At 40.1% G+C, this 21,495-nt stretch overlaps 1 protein-coding gene across 1 annotated transcript; it reads right to left on the bottom strand.

The window, feature by feature from the left end:
• Positions 1-10,649: 10,649 nt before the first annotated feature.
• On the bottom strand, positions 10,650-15,167 carry LOC125244221 (neoverrucotoxin subunit beta-like). Its single transcript, XM_048154268.1, has 2 exons — positions 14,831-15,167; positions 10,650-14,671 (listed from the first exon to the last, which is right to left on the bottom strand). The coding sequence occupies exons 1-2, from the start codon at positions 15,072-15,074 to the stop codon at positions 12,834-12,836; spliced, it is 2,082 nt and encodes a 693-aa protein (XP_048010225.1). The 5' UTR covers positions 15,075-15,167; the 3' UTR covers positions 10,650-12,833.
• Positions 15,168-21,495: the final 6,328 nt, after the last annotated feature.

The raw sequence follows: 21,495 nt of genomic DNA, 5'->3' as shown, positions 1-21,495 counted from the left end.
GGGGGCGTATTTCAACCGATCCAGGAAAGACCTCAATTGGATAGACCTACAACCAATCAGAGCTACAGAGTAAGTGACGCGACGCATCACTTAGTGTTGCGCGACGCATAGTTGTCAACAGAACTCAACTGCACACATGCTGGAACTAGTAGAAGATGAGCGTAAACAATCTTTGCCGGTGTTGTAAAAAGAATTCAAGTATACACGGAGTACTTGCCAATTAATGCGCTGTTGATATCTTCTATAACGGACGCGATGGCGGAATCTAGACATCTCAGTTCTTCAACAACAGCCATCATTGTTGTAAACTAACCCAAGCGCTCTTTGATGACGTGGCTGATTAAGTTTCTGGTGATAATCTGTCAATCATCGCCCTGACAATGTGATTGGTCCGAACAGTTTCTGTTCGGGCATAAAGCTGCGTTCACGTCACCTCGTATTTACCGGAATCTTGAAATGACAACACGTGACGTTATATTCGGAGCTGTTCACGTCCTTTTGGTCCTTGAACTGGGAATTATGCGTTTCCATGGCAGCACTGTCGACGCCTAAATGAATCTACAGCTGTCAGGTGGTACAGCGCGGCCACGTGGTATATCTGGGAGCTTTCAGAAAACTCCCAGCTTACAAGCTGTAATTACGAGCTCTACGAGGACGTGAACGCTTTTTACAAGCTAGAATCTCGTAACTACAGGAATTACGAGGCCACGTGAACGCACCTTAATTACTCCTCTACGGATCGAGTCCAGACTGAACTCCCCGACCTCAAAATGTTGTGGGCGGGGCTAAGTTCGGCTGGCATCCAGGCTATATGTCTATGCTTTTAGGCCCCGTTTACGCCTGGTATTAAGAAGCGTTTTGGTTGATCAGATCACAAGCAGACAAGGCAGACACATAACCCATTTATACCAAGTGTTTTAATCCATCTCTTCTGTCCACTTTCAACCACTTCTATTCTGATTTTTTCGAGGTCTAATTGATCATTTTCGCAGATTCTTGTGAACAGGGATCATTTTGACAACGTCATCGTCTGTTTTTAGAACATCGTTGTCATGTAAACATACCCTAAATGTATAACTGAACAACTTACCTTCTTTAAGTAAGCTGTTGTAATCGGCTCCGTCTGTTTTAATCAACTTCTTCTTTCCTCCATATATGACTTTGAAGAGCATTTTTGCTGGAGTAACGAACGAATAGTTTTTGTTTGCTTATCGTTTGATGAAATGAGTCATAAGGAATTGGAATGAAAAGTTTAACACTGGAAAAATAACTCTCTTTATAGATGCTATTTTACACTTGTGGATCAAAACTTACTCCAGTTTTAACACTGAGCAACACCAAAAATTTTACACCACATATTTAACACTGGTGAATTTGCTGTGAACAATAATAATCATAACAGATCGAGTTCTAAGGTTCCCATGATAATTTAATGCAGTAACACTGTTTTTCTTTCATTTAAATGCAAAATGGATATTATAACTGATATATAACAAGATGCATGCACAACTCAGATTGAAATGATAAATCTGTTTTGATACCCAGCTATAGTACACCAAGCTATTTGGTGTTAATGAAAGAGCATTAATAAAAGAATTAGACAGTGAAAAGTTCATTCATTATAACTATACCAAGACTAAGATGAAATCCAAACTGAAGCAATGATTTGCACTTTGAGAAGAAAATTCTGGTCACTCCTTCCCCAATAGCAGAATCTCCTGTCAAAGAATGTACATTTTAGCAAACCGTACAAACAATTTTCAGGAAGTCTGGAAAGCATATGTGATCACAATTTAAACTGTACCATGAAGTTTGCACTCAACAGGGCAGGCCCACTCCATATTTGACCTCTTATAAAAAGATATCAGGTGTCTTTCTTGATCTTTAGTTTCATCTCTTAGGTCCAGTGTCATGATCAACGGCTTCCCAAACTCATGAGGGGATAGCAGCTCTGATCTAAAAATCTGAACTGCCTTTCTGGCTTCTTGTTCTGTCTCCTAGTCATAACTAAAGTGGTTTGCTAAACGCCATGTTTTTTATTTTAATTAAGAAGACATTTCAAAATCCTGGATCACGAATGTCCCAAAGAATTGTTAATGTGCAAAAAGACTTCACCCTAGTCTTTAAGATTGTACATTTTAATATTAGAAACAGTGCTAATAGTAAATGTTAATTAAGTTAGATGTCAAATATATGTTGTATATTCTTAAGCATAATTTATTTTTTGGACAGTTGTGACAATTCTCATGATTTCATTCACCGTGACTCTGTCCAAAGACTGTCCTCTCAGACAGATCTACGCAAATCTCATAGGTGACCTATTTTTGATCTCAAAAAGGCAAATTCTCACCTAAAGGTGAGAAGTTTGCATCTATGTGATGTAGCATTTATTTGAGTAGAGTTGTCCAATAACAGAAAAAATTGAAACGACATCAATAAACGGCTCTAATAAAAATAAAATATTAGTCAGAAATACACAATTCATAATATTTATTTGCAAATTTTTATCCTTCAGACCCATAATGTTTGATCCACAACACTGTACTGCACTGATTCATTACTATTCTGTCTACCTGAAGCCAGCATATCTTTCATTTGGCCACTCTGATGAACATGATGGTCCCTCAGAAACCTTGTCCCTCAGGCTCAGCAGTCACTTCTGATATCTCCTGCTCTGATGAACTACAAAGGGTCAATGGGTAATAAATTCCTTTTATTAGAAACAGGCAAAACAACAACAACAAACAAGCTAACAGAATAGAGCTGCACAATTATTTGGTAGTGACTGCAAGCATGGGGGGTTTCTTCATTAGGGCAATTGGGCAAAGCACCACCAAAGTGCGAAAGGGAGGGATTTTTCTTCTTCAGTATTCAACCATACTTTTACGCTAGCTGTCACTGTTTGTTCAGAATCTGGATATAGTGCCAACCAGTGCCAAGTCACATTATGTGGAGTACCGCCCCTTTTTGGGCGATTTCACTCTGACGGAGAATTGCCCCGAGTGCTCTCCTAGACTCAACTCAACTCAGCTTTATTTATATAGCACCAATAAAAACAACAAGTGTTGACCAGAGTGCTATACAATATAACAAACTAACACCATGTACACCACAAATTAGGTGATCATTACTGAGATTTTCTTTTGTATTTAAATGCACATTTCTTTTAGAAACTGATAGTTCTTTATACTTAAATACAACTATACTACAAAAAACACTTCAAAATAAATTAATACTTGCATGTCTCTCCAAGTTGAATTAAAACTGTCTTGATGCAATTTGTGGAGGCTTCCGTTGAATCTTTGCTGATATTGTCTTGATGAAAGCGAGTTGGATTCAGCCAGTTGGGTTCAGAGGATATTTGGTGAATGGAAGGTCTAGGCCGAAGCCTGGCACAAGCTTGGGGTTCCTTAGAAGCTTCTAGCTTCTTACAGCGTCATCTTGACATCAGCATTTGTCAGTAAAAGAGAAGAAGAAGAGCAGGAAGAGAAGAAGGTAGAAGAGGAACCAGTGTGGATGTGGCAAGATGGCGCCTGTGTGTGTGGCAAGCAGTCTGCCCTGTTCGTTTCATGTGTTGTTGTTGGCTTTTTTAGCTATTTTCACTTCAGTTTTAACTACTGTGAACTCTACACTATTAACCTATGACTGTCAAACATTACTTGATATTGGGAAACTAATCTCCTACTCACATGATGCCGTATGGAGTGGATCTTATACATGTCCTCCACCGCTCGCCTCTAACATTCCCGATCTAATTTGTCGACGGCCTTTCGACGCGCCGCGGAGAAAGCGTCGCAGGAGACGAGGGAAGCGGGCTGGTGTTGCTTTCAGGATCAAGCTTCTCTTTGGACCTACACGGTTTTCCGACTTTCCCTCACTGTCACCCTGGCCCATTTCTGATCGTTTTGTGGCAAGACGCTCGCTGGAAAAGCCCTATCGTTGGATTCGTCCGATTGTCCCCGGCTTCCTGGATGCACCCGCGCGCCCCATTCCTCCCCGGATTCACGGTGGAGGAGTCAATCACGGCGTTCTCCGTCAACTGAACCGAGGTCATCCTTTGCCTTGCGAGCCCCCGCCGATCAGAATGGGATTAATTAACGTTCGCTCCCTGGTCAACAAAACTTTTATCCTGCACGATGTTTTTACTACAAAGGATATGGATTTTATATTTTTGACAGAAACCTGGGTTAAAGAGGGTGACTCTAGTCCCTTTTCTGAACTTGTTCCTCAGGATTACACGTTTAATAATTGCCCAAGGAAAACTGGACGTGGAGGAGGACTTGCAGCTGTTTTCAAACGAAAATTTGCTACGCGTACCATTCTGTCTTGTGTCTACTCGAGCTTTGAGGTACAGCTTCTTCAAATAGATTTGGTACATCCAGTTCTCTGTGTTAATATCTATCGTCCACCACGCACTAACAATGCCTTTCTAAATGAATTCTCTGATCTTCTAGGAGAACTCATTCCACGGTTTGATTACATCCTAGTGTTGGGTGACTTTAATATCCATTTATGTTGCCCCACTAAACCACTGGTAACTGATTTTAAAAATCTTATCGACTCATTTGATTTTGTACAATGGGTGCACGAGCCTACTCACGCTCATGGGCACACGTTGGACTTAGTTCTCTCACATGGATTCCAAATATCGGATATTGAAATCGTTGAAACTTGTTTTTCTGACCACAAACTGGTTCTTTTCTCCTCTCATTTTCCCGGTCCAGTAGTTGCCACACCCCCAGGGACTCGTTTAAATCGTTATTTCTCCACTCAGTCATGTGAGAGATTTGCAGCCTTTTATGATATAACTGATTCACATGTGTTTGATGTATCCTCTCCTGTGCTGGATGTAAACAGACTTTTTTATTCTTTCAATCAAAAATGTTTGTCTACTGTGGATCTTATTGCTCCGTTAAAGCCTAAACGTATTGTTACTAGACCCCAGCCTTGGTTAAATGCTTCAACTAGATGCCTCAGAAAGGCTTGTAGAAGAGCAGAGCGTAAATGGTGTAAGGATAAGTTACAGGTCTCATATGAAATGTGGAGAGATTCCTTATATGTGTACCAGAGAGCTGTCAAGGCCGCCAAGTCCAAATATCTATCTGAATTTATTGGTGACAATTTACATAGATCCAAGACCCTCTTTTCTGTCATTGATTCTGTACTTTGTCCCCCTGTCAACACTTTTCCCGATGCTTCTGTTTCACTGTGTGAACAATTTTCTACCTTTTTTAATGAGAAAACCATTCAACTTAGATCCAACCTGCCCTTGGTAAACTCCATTCAACCTGAGAGCTCAGGCAGTCCGATGTTGTGGAGTGATTTTCAGCCTGTTCCCTTTGAATCCTGTAGAGCCATTGTTGAAAATCTAAGATCAACTTCATGTTCTCTTGATATTATTCCATCTAGATTTCTAAAACAGAATTTCAGTACAGTTGGACATGATCTTTTAACTATTTTTAATACCAGTCTAACTACTGGGGTTGTTCCTGACTGCCTAAAAACAGCTACAGTAACTCCATTAATAAAGAGGCCCAATCTTGATTATTCGAACTTTAAAGGTCCCGTTTTTCGTGGTTTTTTGAAGCTTTGATTGTGTTTATAGTGTGCAATATAACATGTGTTCATGTTTCGCATGTAAAAAAAACACAGTATTTTTCACATAATTTACTTATCTGTATACCGCTGTTTCCACTGTCATAAAAACGGTCTGATGACTTCCTTGTTCTATGAAGTCCCTCCTTCAGAAATACGTAACGAGTTCTGATTGTGCCAGCGGTTCCTGTGTTGTGATTCGACAGCAGTTTAGCGCATCTTGCCCGGAAAGGTCACGCCTCTTACCATAACGTGTGCTGCACATAGTTTTACATGTGGATTATTGTGGTGCCGAATGAACACAAAAGACAATAATTCCAGAGAGACTGAACTCTTTAATCTCCACAAGCAGCGACAGAAAACGTACAACGTTAGCACTCACTCAGAAGAGTACCTCATTTGGAAAACAGCCATATACATAAACATAGTCCCCTCTTGTGGCCATTATGTGCACTGCAGTCCAACATTAACTATTGCAGTAAGGATACCACAATTATAATTTTCGGGAACCGAGTTAAACATAAATTGTAACCATTGATCTCTAAGTACAGCGTCCCTGGGAAGGCCAAACAAAGGTGATTGGACTGCGGGATGAAAATAACAGTGTTTCGACGACATGGCGACAAACACACTCTACAAATGCAACTCTTGCTCTTCTCCGTGGGAGCGCAACAAGACCACGCCCCCTTTTTTGTGTATTCCTGTGGGCGGAGGTTAGTCAAAAAACTGTTTTAGTGACGTCATTAAAGAAGGAAGTAGAGGGATGTAGTCCAAACTGGCCGTTCAATGTAGGCGAATTCTGTTAAATAAAATATATCGCTTGGCATTGAACTTTGAGCTTTAAAATTTTACAGATTTTATTTATACTCTAACAACAACATTACACACTAACTAAAGTTTGAAACATGGGATCATGAAGAACGGGACCTTTAATAACTTTAGGCTTATATCTAACCTGCAATTTCTCTCCAAGATTCTGGAGAAAATTGTATTGACCCAGCTTCAGTCCCATTTGTCATCAAATAATATTCTTGAAAAATTTCAATCGGGTTTTAAGTCTCAACACAGCACGGAAACTGCACTTTTAAAAGTTGTAAATGATTTTTTACTAGAAACTGATAAAGGCAATACCGTAGCTCTGGTGCTACTAGACTTAAGCTCTGCTTTTGATATGGTTGACCACAACATCTTGATCTCCAGGTTGAAGAGCTGTGTTGGTCTACAGGGGAAGGTATTGAATTGGTTTCAATCTTTTTTAACTAACAGAAGCTTTAGTGTTTCTATTGGCCAGCATAGTTCGTCATCACACCCACTTGCTTGTGGGGTGCCACAGGGCTCAATTCTTGCTCCTATTTTATTCTCTATATTCATGTTGCCAATGGGTGCTATCTTTAAGAAATATGGAGTGTCATTCCACCTTTATGCGGACGATACTCAGCTGTATTTTCCCTTGCAGCATAAAAGTAAAGATGTTTTAGCTCCTCTGTTGAATTGTATAAGTGAATTACAAACATGGTTGAAGCAGAATCTCTGTTAAATGAGAACAAAACTGAAATCATGCTGCTTGGCGCCAAGTCATATGAAGACTTTGCCCCTCACTTCGGTCATCTCTCTTCCTACTTTACACCTTGTGCCAAAAATCTTGGTGTCCTTTTTGATTGCAACCTGGGTTTTGAGAAACAAATTAGTGCAGTGGTCAAATCATGTTTCTTCCACTTACGTCGTTTATCAAAAATCAAATCTGTACTCTCTGTTGAACAGTTTGAACAGATTATTCACTTGTTTGTTCTATCTCGTCTAGATTACTGTAACTCACTTTAAGTCAAGTCAAGTCAAGTCAAATTTATTTATATAGCGCTTTTTACAATTGGTAATTGTTTCAAAGCAGCTTTACATATTAGAAGCACAGAAAAAAGATAAGTGGTTAAAAATAAGCTGTACAAGCAAGCGTGGTAATATGTAACATATACAAGATGGTGCTGCATTAAGCCAATGTCGGCTGACTCCCAGGGGTGGAAAAAAACCCCTAGGAGAAAAACCCAGCGTGCTAACACTGGGAAAATGTGCAACACTGGAAAAAAGTCCTAGGAGGGAAAGAACCCCTTGGAAGATATATATAATATATGTAAATGGATATGGAGATCAAAATCTGAATTATACATTTTTATTATAGAGATTAAAAATAGATTATATATAAATATATGTAGGCGGATACGGAGATTAAAAATCTGAATTATAGTTATAGTTATACTTTACTATGGTATAAGTCAGTCTTCTATAGTGCGCTTACAGATGGACCAAAATGCTGCTGCGAGATTGATTTCAGGCAGACGAAGGTTCGACCACATCTCACCCATTCTTATTTCACTAAATTGGTTACCAGTCAAATTTAGAATTAGTTTTAAAATTTTAACTTTTGTTTACAAATCATTGCATAATCAAGCCCCACCTTATCTCTCAGAGGCAATCTCTATCTATAAACCAAATAGGTCCCTAAGATCCAGTAATCTTGGTCTCCTCACTGTTCCTAGATCTAGGCTCCATTGCAGAGGTGATCGAGCCTTCGCTGTTGCTGGTCCTAATCTGTAGTGGGTGCATATGAAGCAGACACAACTGCAGGGCTGGTGATGCTGAGCTCATGAGACCTAACATCCTCTGTAAGGGATTGCTCTGGCTAGATTACAGCCTTCATGCGGGTTGAGTCGAGAATTATACACAGGAAGGAGACCCGTTGGCTGGGAGAAAATGAGCTCTTGGGAAAATTGACCCCGAGCCCCAAGCACTCTAAGTGGTTGAGGAGGAGGGTTCTGTGTAGGGGTGTAGGAGTCGACGATTCGAATCTTCGATAGGAGGAGCCTGATTCGACTACCAGTCTCACAGTCGAATCGTCGGAGAGGTGTTATGAGAAGAGATATGGGAGCACTCAATATCTGATTGATTTTACATAGACATACCGGTTCTCTCCCAATAGATTAATATAAAGCCTATTATGATAATACTATAAATAAAATTGTGAAAAGAAAGAAGCTTTTAATAAATATTTTTTAATGTCCGTGAATAAATCCAACCTGTGACCGATTTAAGTTTCACTTCCATGATCCGTGACCGGCAGAGAAGCATTTTTACGGCAGGAATTAAATCTTCAACAGTGTCTGGGATAAAGTGTTCAATTGGATGCACTTTGAAATGGTAAAAGATGATCAAAAAAACGTATGATGCAAGTTGTGTCAACAGTTCATGTCCTAGAACTCAACAACGACAAACACTGCGGCGCGCTTCTGCCGGCCAACAAGCTGACTATTATAGCCCGCTATTTGAAAAGACACAAACAGACACAGGCAGATCGCGTGAAAGACTGGATTTCTCTCTCTTAATCAGGTAGGGTAGCTACAAATGATTTCAAACTATTTTAGACGGATGTAATTTGATTTTTGGATGCTGTGAATGTTTAGCTAAAAAGACTGCCACTCCAGTTCAGCGTTTATTGTCTCTGCAGTTAAAAAGACAAGTTGACAATTCTAGCTTTACTTTCCTTATTTTAATAATTTCTTTAATTTTAATTTATTTATTGACCACTCTGGGTTATCTAATTTAACTATTTCTGGCTTGTGTTTTGAATATATGTTCCCTACACTTCAGGCATTTTGCAGTTTGACTAGATCATATTTCATTTTTTTAAGTAGGCTATTTTCATTTATTAGAACGGTATATTCTGTTCTAATTCAATTCTGTAACTTAATGTTTGATAAAAAAAATAATATTTTTTTATTAAATTATTATTATTATTATTATTATTTTTTTTTTTTTGGTGCATCAATGTTGCGCAGACTGTAGATTAGTTAAAGCTTGCTCGCACAGGCAATTTAGCCGATGTAATTTGATTTGCCGACATATGAAATGTATATCTATCTGCAGTGTGGCCTTTCTGCAGTAATAATATATATTGATCCAAAATGTTTTTATTCATTTTCTTCTATATCATTGTGGCTGTGAATGTTTATCCACATTGCCTTTCATTTGTTTAAAAAAGATAAAATCATTGTCAGTTTCGTCTATCACTTGATAGGCAGTTTGGTCGGTTTATTAGAAAGATGTTTTTCTGTGCTGTGTGTGAAAGAAAATAAAAGTTGTCTTAAGCCGCGGGTAGACTATAGCCAGGCCTTACTTCATTTTCCGTGTCCCGCTCCATCTCGTGCACAGTTCAGCGCGTGAACCTTTCAAAGTCCGTGCGTACTCTCTAGCGACTGTTTTTCTAGTGACCCCACATCCATGCACTTCGTAAAAGTGTAGGGAACCAGAGATAGCCCAGAGAAAATAACCAATCTCGGGGCAAATTTGTGAGAAGATCTGTTTCAAAGTAATCATCTTGAATGAGCGCTTTATCAGGGCCTGATTCAAATATCTGAGGTCGGGGATGGGTTTGAGAGGTCTCCTGGGAGGAAGAAAAATGTGAGGGCACGAGGGACAGAGTCGCATTCTGAAAAGAATGCAGTCCGCGAGCACAAGGAGGCTACACTCATGCTCTCGCAATAAGAGCAGGTCATTTCAGTGAGCGTGGCTTCTGTGTGGGACTTGCCCAGACAACGAACACAGTCACTGTGCCCGTCATCCATGTGCAAAGGGACGTTAAACAACGGCATGAGAAATCTGCTCATTTGAGATTATGCTCTTTTATTTTCCAACTGCAGCTGCAGAAGGAAAAGGCATGTAGAACAGAGCAGCTTGAGAGCGGCAAACTGATCCGGCTGCTGGTGAAGTGGCGCGCTGTTTTGGATTTTCATGACATCACATCTCACTTCAGTTTCTCATCGAATCTTTGATCCAATCAAATGCTGTAGAAATAATAATATAATAGAAATAGGCAAACAGCACAATTGATAGAAACGAGTTTTGAATGGAAAAAAAGAAAATAAGATAATAACGACCGCCTCCTCTGCCATGTTGCCGTCAAATAAAACAGTTGTCATGCCAACTTGGTACTGTAAACTGAAGCTTGCAACGCTTGCCCCGCCTCCGAGTTCTTCTGATTGGTCCACTGTTTTGGAACTGACATTGATGAGTGGCACTGGGTGTAAAAGTTGAAATTCTTTTAACTTGACACGGCGTCTTAAAAACACAGCGCTTATGTAGGGCTGGACGATTAATCGAAAAGTAATGAAAACCAAAATTCTGAACCTCTAACCTGTGTAATTTTCCCATGTAGGTTATTTCATTTTGAATCCTGTTAATACTTTCCACAGAGAGGACTTGTTGTCAGCGCTATCATGCGATTTATCACTAAAGTACCTTAGAAACTCAAAACTTATAGCATATATTTTTCTGCTTTTGAAGTAACTATTTACAACCCACAGCTTCACAATTAATAGAGAGACGGTATGACTAATTCACACACGCAATCGCTCTCATTATGTACTGGTAATGTGCTAATCTGTATCTGATTTACAACGAGCAGAAATCTGTAAGAAATGTTACGAACCATAGATAAAATAACTGCTGAAAGGGAACTGTTATGTCAGAGCACTCTTTCAAAAGGAAAAAATATCCCACCTTTAACAGTCAATCACATTTACAGTACAAACCTTGTCGGTGAACTATGAGGGGAAAAACAAAAAACAACAAAATAATCGCTTATGTACGAGGCGCTGCAAAAGACACAAGCGTAACGGTAATGTAAGTCCATCAAGCACGTATTTACATAGAATTAAAGCATTCTGTGAACAGCCCCTTACAGACGCTAAAGCTGCAGCTGAAATTGGTACATTTCTTCACATATTTACTAGTTTCTACATGGTGAATGGCAAGTAGTGCACTGTATAGAGAGCAAGGAATGATTCAGGCAATGTAAATATGCTTTCCTTTGATTTCAAACCACAAGTTTGAGACTTTCTTTTTTTCACTGCAGTTTTAAACAGCAAATACTCAGCAATGGTGCCGACTCATGAATTTACATTTACGTTTAGTCATTTAGCAGACGCTTTTATCAATCAAATCGACATGAGAACAACAGTATGTAAGTGCTGTGTGAAGTCACAGTTATGATGGTAAAGTGCTCGTAGTCGTTTTTTTTTTTTTTTTTTTTATAAATACACAAATAGATAGAAGAAGAATAGAAATCAAGGTAAGTGCTACTATAACTGGGTCAAGTGTTGGGTTGGCACCGACCACAAGCAGTTCCGTTTTTGCAAGGTTGAGTTGAAGGTGGTGGTCCGTCATCCAGGCAGAAATGGCTATCAGGCAGGCTGCAATGCAACCAGCAACCGTCGGATCATTTGGTTGGAATGAGAGGTAGAGTTGTGTGTCATCAGCATAACAGTGATAGAAACCATGAGAAACCATGATCCTGAATGACAGATCCTAGTGATAACATGTAGATGGAGGAGAGAAGCGGTCCAAGCACAGAGCCCTGAGGAACCCCAGTAGCAAGATGATGTGACTTGGACACCTCACCTCTCCAAGATACCCTGAAGGACCTACCTGAGAGATAAGACTCGAACCACTGGAGTGTGGTTCCTGAGATGCCCTTCGACATGAGTGTTGACAGGAGGATCTGGTTTGCACATGGTTTGTCTTATTAGATAACATTAAAAATTTGATTTTCACTACAGGGGATTTTTAAGAGTTTGGTCCGATGGTGCTGAAGTTGCAATGGATTTCTTCTGCGTTGAATGTAGAAATAGTAGTAAACTTGCGGTCTGGGCTTGCCTTTGTCTTTGGGAAGAGTTCTCTCTCTCTTCTATGTAAGCACATGACTGGGGCAGGTCGAGGCCACCTGGCGACCATGAGCTACAGAGAATCAGTCTGGAGCAAGAGAAAGGGAAAGAACTGGGTGGGGGCTTTTGTCTGGAAGAAGTCGCACCTCTTAGGGTTGACTTGACCAATGAGAAAGGTAGGATTTCCAAGTGGGAAATTCCTCTGTGGATTTTTTATGGCTCATTGTGTCTGTAGCAGGGTGTTTGCCTATATATTTGGCTGGGTTATTGAAGAACAAACTATTAAAGATTCTTGTCATTCTAATATGTTGCATAGGTATCAACATATCACATACACAAGCATTTAAATCTTCAAAATACAAACTCATAAACCCCAAACCTGATATAGGTTTTAAGATTTGATGGGTAAACTCGTTCCTTGAACTGAGATAAAACTTTGCAGTGTTAAGGAAATCACCTTCTCATTCACATCAGTTAGTCTCTATTAGGAGGACCGAAAAGGGGCTTGGTATTACAGTAGTTATTAATTCATATAGTAGCAGCTTGAATACTGTATGTAAGCTGCAGTGTGATCAGGACAGTTTGAAAGTCACATCTGTTATTTAAAACAGTTGTCAAACCCAAATAATGACTGTGTGAATTGCACTTACCTGAAGAAGATACAATGTTGACAGTATCACTAGCTTGACTCGCTCCCATTCTGTGCACTGTCATGTAGCGGATCAAGTACTGCTTTCCAGGCTCCAATCCAGTCAGAGTGTAGTCTTCATAAGCTGTGTTTTTGGCAAGCCACTGTTCCTCAGCTCCAGAACCTGCTTTTACCTCCTTGTACTCCACTCTGTACTGCACTATTTCTTCACGTGGGGACTTCCACAGTTTCAGGGACACAGATTTGTCCGAGACAACCTTCACTATCGGTGGTGGCAGTGACATGAACTTTACCTGTGTGCATGTCAGTTTCCCTTTTTCATAAAGATAGATGGAGGAGCCTTGACTGGAGGGATCGGAAATGGCAGAAATAATGAAGCAGATTCTCTTTGCATCTGTATTGCTCTCTGACAAATGCCTGAAATGACACATGTTCTCTCTCATCTTTACTATGATATCAGAATCATTGAACCAGTTTTTGAAAGGTGCCATAGAAAACATTTTCCCCTGCCCATCTTGCTCTTGAAACTTGTCAGAATTCAGGTACTCCTTAAGTGTTAAAAGATACGGGTCTTCATACTTCAGAGATGTGAAAGTCAAGCACACCACATCATCAATATCAGGATCAAGGAGGATGGAGTTGAGACCATCCAAGTCTTTAATTGCGATCCCCTTCAGCTTCTCGGTTTGAGAACTCAAGAGGTGAAGTTCAGACTTTGCATTACCTAACCACTGGTTAAGCATGCCTTCATTAAAAGGAGAGCTTCTGTGGATTCCCAAGATGTCTTTCAGTGATTTCTCCTCCATCTGTCCTTCTCGAATGCCAGGCAAGACCTTTGCCACTGCTTTCATGAACATGATCTTGTAAGTGCTAAATGAGGCCTGAAATGAGAGCAGCCTCTCTTTGATATCACTGAAAGAATTTTCCATTGCACTTCTGGACAGGTCTTTGCATGTCCTCTCTGCTTCTCCCAGGCCCTCAATTATATCTTCAGTGATGGAAACCAAACTTGTGCAGATTTCTCTCTTCAACTGAGCTGCTTTGTTATCCAATAAATGAAGAGGATACAGCCAGACTTTTATGGGAACCCCATTCTGCTTATTCTTCTTTAGCAGAGTGGGGAGCTGCTTGAACAAATTCAGGGCCTCCATGTATGTGGTGGGGTTCTGCTCAAGATGGAAGTCACCATGAAATGTACAGCTAATATTGTTAACCCTTTTCTTTTCATCCTCTGTCATTTGTACATCTCCCTTTCCTTCAATTGAATATTGAGGGATCTTCTTGACCATGACATTCAGTTCTCCTTCAATCTCTTGCTTGTTTTGGTCTTTGGAAAATGTCCGATCAAACACCATGAAGGCCTGAGCTCCGTACAGCACAGCTGTGACCACATGAGTTGCTGTTTTCTGTTCAAATACCTGAGGGTAGGTGATCTGTCCCAGCTGGGTCATAGTAAGCTGTTCAAAACTGGAGGTTTCTTTGTAATACATTGTTACTCTGGACTGCTGGTTTGAGGATTTGGTGTCATGCAGATACTTGGCAGATCCTCCCACCTCCACCAGCCCCCCCATGAAGCTGGCTTTCAGGGAAGCACTTACATCCAGGAGACTAGACTTACTAGAGAGAGAGTCTGAGCTACTGAACTTCAAATCTGTCAGGAGCTGCGGACGTGTGTCCAAATCTTCGCTCAAGGATTTCTTATTCCACAGAGTAACACCTGAAATGAGAAATGGCTTGTAACTATGTACGAGGAAATGCTGCTGGAAGTAAATGTGCAAATGTTAAGAGTTGTTACACAAGGACTGTTAATCAGTGATTCAAAATTTGGGCGAATAAGGGATTTTTATTTATTATTTTTTTTAGGTAGGTACATCACCTGGAATGAAGGAATCCATGCGGCAGTCATAAAGCATTCCCGGATACAGAGGTCTTCCAAGGGCTGCTACTTCAATTGGCCCTGATTCCATGGCTAACAAAAAGAGAACATTTATCAAATTAGTTTGCAACTTACCGAATGCTATAGAAACCATTATAAAGAAAACATGGTTTTCTAAAGTGATGACCTGAAGCCTGTACAGCAGGTTTTGTTTTGAATAAGAAATCGAAGATACTGAAGTCATTTACGTATTGCTCCAAAATTGTAGAGAAAATGCTGGACAGTGTACAACTCGCTAACAAGCTAATACAACAGAGTCCGTCAGCAGTCGTGGGCAGCTTGTTCTGAGACACTGCTTATGATTTATGGGGATAAAAAAAAAAAAAAGATCATTTGAAGTCATTTGTCTAAAGCATCAAATAGACATTACAAAAATTATATTCAGAAAGAAATATTTTATTTGATTTAACATAGAATATATTACACAAACTTTTGGACCATGAGGGTGAGTAAATGATGACTGAATTTTAATTTTTGTGTGAACTAAATGTTTTTATTATTGTTGTTATTATTATTATTATTATTATTATTTTGTTTATCAATATGGAAATAGGACATTGAAAGGAAACATATGAAGAGTTCAGATGCAAAAGCCGCTAAACGCCATCTATGTCAAAAATGAGATAATGACATTGAACGAATGCTTACAGCACGTAGTACACGTTCAACAAATCACGTGCTTCAAATCCTCTAAATCGCAGCGTCAGCCCATTCAGAAATATCGGTTTGTTGGCAAAAGCCTCTAGACGCCACTTCCCTTTGGCAGCAAAAGCCGCTATATTCCGAGAACCAATCAGAAGGCGCGAATCGAATCATATGATTCCGAGCGGTTTCAATATAGCGGCGCGCTGAGGAGATTTTTTTAGAGTCAGATTCAGATTGAGATTTTTAAAATAAAAGATGGCGTACGATGAAATGGATCAGCCTGTCCTACTAATATTGAATGGCAGAAGAAAACGTTATTTACCTCAAAACTCCGCCTGTCATAAGGCAAAATAGCCTACAGTGGAAATGGCTTGGTCGCAATTGTATCATGCACTCATAACAGTTCTTCGTGCAGTGCCGTTACTTTGAAGGAATCGGATTTATTATACATCAAACAACAGCTCTATTTCGCCAAAGACAAAGTCAAACAAGATGCTATTCTTCTGTCTCATATAGAAGCTGTGCCATATAAACGGAGGAGGCAAAAAGTGGAGGCTGACTAGAAGAGATGTGTTAGATCCCTGTGTAAAGAGGTTTGTCTACTGTTTAGTTTTTAAGTGATAAGTGCTCTCATCTTTTTCAGGGTTTTTAGTTGCATCTTTAGTGATTTTTCAACTATTTACCATGTCTTGTCCCAAATAGGTGGATTTAGAGGTTTTTGCAAAAAAAAAGCACAAGTGGATTTAGCTGATTTTGACGCAAAAGAAAATCTAACTTGTTAAAAACCAATAAATTGTCTAGAGTGACATTTTTGAAAAAAAGTTATTTTATTCACTAGCTAATAACCTTATCATTACCTTTAAAATGAAACTCCTGAACTTGATCGTAAAAGCCTGGTAAAAAATGCTCATTTTAAAGAAAAGAAGTCTGATGGATTTAGAGGGTTTTGCATCTGAACTCTTCATATGGTCAACTGATATTTTATGAATCATTTTCTTAGAGAAGTTAATTTACTGAAGGCTACCAAGAAAGCTAGGTTAATAAGTTTATTAAATGAATTCACAATATGTATACATTTATATTTAATGTGGGGGGTGACACGTCATGCAGGCACATCAGCTGTATGACAGATGTATCACTTTTATGTTGTTTTTCCTTTTTTATTCAAAATATTCACAAACTTGTTGACTACAGCCTATTATGAACTATAGGCTATACAGGTGTTGAGCACCCAGGGAAAAATATGAGATATTCTCTATTAATTTTAACCTATTAAAAATGACTGCAGCTTTCAGACGTGACATTCTTTTCATTTTTATAGTTCACTTGAGGCAGTTACTATGGCATTTTTTAACAACACATGTTGACTGCACATCAATGTAATAGATCAGGGGTGGGCAACTTCGATAGTGACCAGGGCCAACATTTTTTCTCCTTGATACCAGGGGGCCAGATTACTAATCCACACTTGCACCTTTTACACCGTACTTTTTCTACAATTTACTTTTTATTTAGGGAAATTAATGTATAATTAATGTCATTTGTTTTTAAAGATTTTATGAACTGTAATACAAATGGGGAAACTTTGTTTTCAGTTGACAAGCAATATTAAAGGGATAGTTCACCCAAAAATGAAAATTCTGTTATCATTTACTCACCCTTAAGTTGTTCCAAACCTGTATAAATTTCTTTGTTCTGTTGAACACAAAGGAAGATGTTTTGAAGAATGTTTGTAATCAGGTTTCTTTGGGGAACCATTGACTTCCATAGTAGGAAAAAAAAATACTATGGAAGTCAATGGTGCCTCAAAATTGTTCAGTTTCCCACATTCTTCAAAACATCTTTCTTTGTGTTCAAAAGAACAATGAAATTTATACAGGTTTGGAACAACCTGAGGGTGAGAAAATGATGACAGAATTTTTATTTTTGGGTGAACGTCTCAGGTTACGTATGTAACCATGGTTCCCTGAGAACAGGGAACGAGACTCTGCATTTACCGCTATGGGGAACCATCACTCGTGACAGGTGTTCGAAATGCCAAGAATCACAACACTCCAATTCTATTGGCCGGCGACAGCCTATGACGTCATTGCGGCGCAAACCGTGACGTATAAAGGGAGCGCCTGAGGAAGCAGTCAACACCTACTCGTCTTTGAGGGACTGTTCAGCAGGCAGCCCGAAGCATGGCAGGGCAACACAGAGTCCCGTTCCTTGTTCTACCATGGTTACATACGTAACCTGAGACGTTCCCTTTTGAAAGGGAACTCAACTCTGCATTTACCGCTATGGGGAATGATATACCCACGCCGCCATGCTGAAGGAGAGTGCATGCCAAATGTCTGGACAAACGTCCGGCAGTTCCAGAGAAAAGCCGGGAGGAACTCTCCCCAAGGCTGTCAGTGACAGCATTCCCTATGGACAACAGCCCAAGCTTAGCCTAAAAGAGGCCTTCTGAAGAAAGCCTTCCAAGGCTGCTCAAGGCGTCTGGGACCAGCAATCCGAGGAAAGTGGTCCCTTAAAGGGAATGTGGCCAGGAAACCAAACGGAACCTCGGCCAGTCACTAGAGGGGAATGAAGTCACCCCCAACGCCACCAAGGAGGCCGTACTAATCTAGTGAAAGCCAAACATAGTCTGGGCCAGCCCTGTCTGATACACAGAAGCATTCTTCAAAGAAGAGAGCAGATAAGAGCGACTGCGAAAGAGCAGTAAGCGACTCTAACCCACGCGCAGAGATGGGCATGCTGGAGAGCGGAACTCAGCTGAGCACTATAAACCCTCGTATTGAGGGGAGTATAATCCACTCGTCCTAGGATCTACTCAGCATCTGATTCAAGCACTGAGGAGGCTGTGCGCTAGAAAAACCCTGGTACAGGGGAGCACAAACCAGCCTAGGACTAGTCTGAACGAGAGACTTCACACCAAGAACCTACTTCATATGGCGGTATTCAGGATGGCCCATAAGGCCATTCGACTGAAAACATAGCATGCTGAGCGCATGGCCAACCAAGTAATTAGGTAGCTTTGAGTGCCCACGAAACAGTCCGTCCAACACAATCCATCAAGCAGTGTACTCGGTAAAGAACCTTTTTACTCTTTAAGCAAGAGGAGTACATTGTACGCCATCACGCACTAAAGAAGGCCCCATGGGCCTATAACCTCAGCAGACACGTGGCATCAGCTTGTGGCAGTGTTAACAAGGATCAGGCTAAACAGACCGATTACAAAGGAGATCATCAGTCAGCCCAAGCCCTGGCCAGCCAGCGACACAAATCCCTTTTAACTGTTTTCAGTGAAATTGTCAGAGAAACACTCAAAAAAGGTACATGCCAGCATGCTCCCAAAGGAGGCCCTTAAGGCCTACCAGTCACACGCGGCATCAGCAAGCGGCCACTAAAATTCTAGGAGCAAAATAGAACCGAGTAACAAACAAGGTAGCTACTTGGCTCAACTAAAGGAAACCAAGCTCAAGGAAGCAAATGCATAAAACCAGACAAACAGTTGGTTTTAACACAAGAGCTCACCTCGAGAGGCAAGCCACTCAGAAAATGTATTCAGTAAAAGCACCCTTTACTCTCTAAGCAAAAGGAGTACAAAGCCAAACTCCAGCGTGAAACATAGGAGGCCTGCGAAGGCCTACAACCCGTACACACACGGCGTCAGCTAGTGGCAATCATGACCCATCCATGGTGATGAGTCACATAGAAACTAGTGGTGGGCATAGATAAAACTTTTTAATCTAGATTAATCTAGATTAATCTTGGAATTAATCTAGATTAATCTAGATTAAAATGGCTCATTTGAATTCTGCCGAAGACATTCAGAATATGTGAGATACCCAAATTGTCCCTGCGTCCCAATGTCCGTACTATCCATCCTAAATAGTATGTGAGATTAAAGTAAGTGTGTCCCAAAGCATAGTATGTTGAAAAGAGTATGCCAAATGTCCCCGGATGGTCTACTATTTCCGGTAGATTTTAGAAGTGTGTATCCGTGCACACTATAAAGGCTAATATTGCCCACAACTCATTGCGCGTTGTACGAGGATTCAGTTCAGAACTACAAACACGAGTAAAAAGTGTTAAAAACTACAAAACATGGCGAATATGCACGATCGACGCTGAGAGGTTGTTTGAGTGACTAATAATCAGTTCAAACTGATAGAAAATATTTATTTAATGTTATATGTGTTATTTTTCATCTGCAAATACCAATGTGGACTTTTATAAAGATCTGATTGGCCATTAACTTTTAAATGCATCATTATGCATTAATATGAGGAGAGTTCTCCACATGAAAGACTCGCGACTGCAGATCAACGTGCTGCATTTCTCTCCGATACGGTAGGAAATTAGCTAAATGAAATGTGGAGGATGTAAGATGATTGACAGGGCAGTTTACGGTGACTGGATGCGACAGAGAGCAAAGACGCAATTGTATGACGTGATAGTATGTCCCCAAAGCTTGTCTACTCTTTTGCTACACACTCAAAAGTAAGTACTTTTTGTTCACAGAAAGAGTACATACTTTTAGGGCGTAGTATAAGTAGGCGAATTGGGACGCATCAAATGACTAAAAGTAATCTGCCATTTTGTCCGACAAAGCAGATAGGAGTTAGAAGATTAACCTCGGTGGAGTTAAACTTGAAAAATTTTGTATATTGACATCTTTCCGCGTTTGAAACAACATTGATTCTTATGTTCATTCATGTTTATTTGATGCTATAAATGGACTCGTAGTAAGAGATGATCGGTTTACGAGCCTCTTGAGCTGAGGCATTACAGCAATCTGTCACGACCATGGTCACGGCACATTAAAGAGCAACAAAACGGTTTTTATTGTTTGAATTTCTTAAACTACACAGTTTTAAAGCTGGGACTTTGTTAAATATCATAAGTAACCTGCTCTGTCTTGTCTGTCGACGTGTTGTCAGTGTCCTCTTTGCTCCGTGATGCAATTATCACTGTTTGGCGTGACAGCGCCACGGCTTGACAGGCAAAGCAACAGTAACTAAGGGGGGCGGGTCTTTGCGAAGGGTCAATTCGGCTAAGTATACATCCGCGCTAAAATATCAAGGTGAAAGTCATCATAGCTTGCATAGTATAGACCCAGCTCCCAACCCAACTTTGAGAATAGATTAACGGCGATATTTTTTTTATCGCCCGATACGAGTCTCACGTTAACGCAGCACGTTAACGCCGATAACGGCCCACCACTAATAACAATACTATATATAGGGTAAAATTTTACCCCAAAATCCAATATTTTGACACAAAATGATAACTGCAAATCCATGTTTCTCTGCCTGGAGTCCATTTGTTTCTGTGAATTGCAGTGATCCTTTTGCTTCTTTTTTCTGTTGCTTTCGGCAGTCTTTATATATACCTCAGGTTTTGTGTCAAAACTATTTGTACAGTTAGTCGCAAAGCTCTTTCCCGTTTTGGATGTGTTTTGTGTGTTTTTCGCGACATTCACGCTAAAAACCAATGCTGCCGCTCAGTCTTTGTGCCACTCAGTGGACGTGACCGCAGTCATAACGGTCGAAGGTGACATCACGCGCATACCCTCTATAGAGTACCTCAGGGATGACGTGTTTTTGTAGGCCAACCCAGAAGTAGCGGCGCACGGGTTCCCTCGATCGAAAGCCTATTCATTTTTCCCATAGACTTTTGGAAAATCGCAGAAAATAAGCTCTGTGTTTAACAAAGGGTTATGGCACTTACATGTTTTGTCTATCAAGATAATCTTTACAAGTTAACACAACATTTAGACATTTTGAAGCCTAAATAAAGTCAGATATAAAAAGCTAACAGTAGGCTATTAACGGACTACAGCACACCTTAGTTCACCAATAAGCTTCCTCAAACTTTATTTAAAAAACAACTTTATTTAAAAACATGCTTGCTGATTATGATCTGCGCTGTGTATGAATACTTATACACTTTTTCATGAGGAATGCTGT

The sequence above is a fragment of the Megalobrama amblycephala genome, linkage group LG13 (assembly GCF_018812025.1).
Source record: "Megalobrama amblycephala isolate DHTTF-2021 linkage group LG13, ASM1881202v1, whole genome shotgun sequence".
NCBI classification, from domain to species: Eukaryota; Metazoa; Chordata; class Actinopteri; order Cypriniformes; family Xenocyprididae; genus Megalobrama; species Megalobrama amblycephala.
This window is presented reverse-complemented; position numbering and strand designations above follow the sequence as displayed.

What these genes read in the sequence shown, in the direction of transcription:
- LOC125244221 (XM_048154268.1), bottom strand. Translation starts at nt 15,074, where the DNA reads ATGACTTCAGTATCTTCGATTTCTTATTCAAAACAAAACCTGCTGTAC. An exon ending in CATGGATTCCTTCATTCCAG is followed by an intron (nt 14,672 to 14,830) that starts GTGATGTACCTA and finishes TTCTCATTTCAG; the next exon opens with GTGTTACTCTGTGGAATAAG.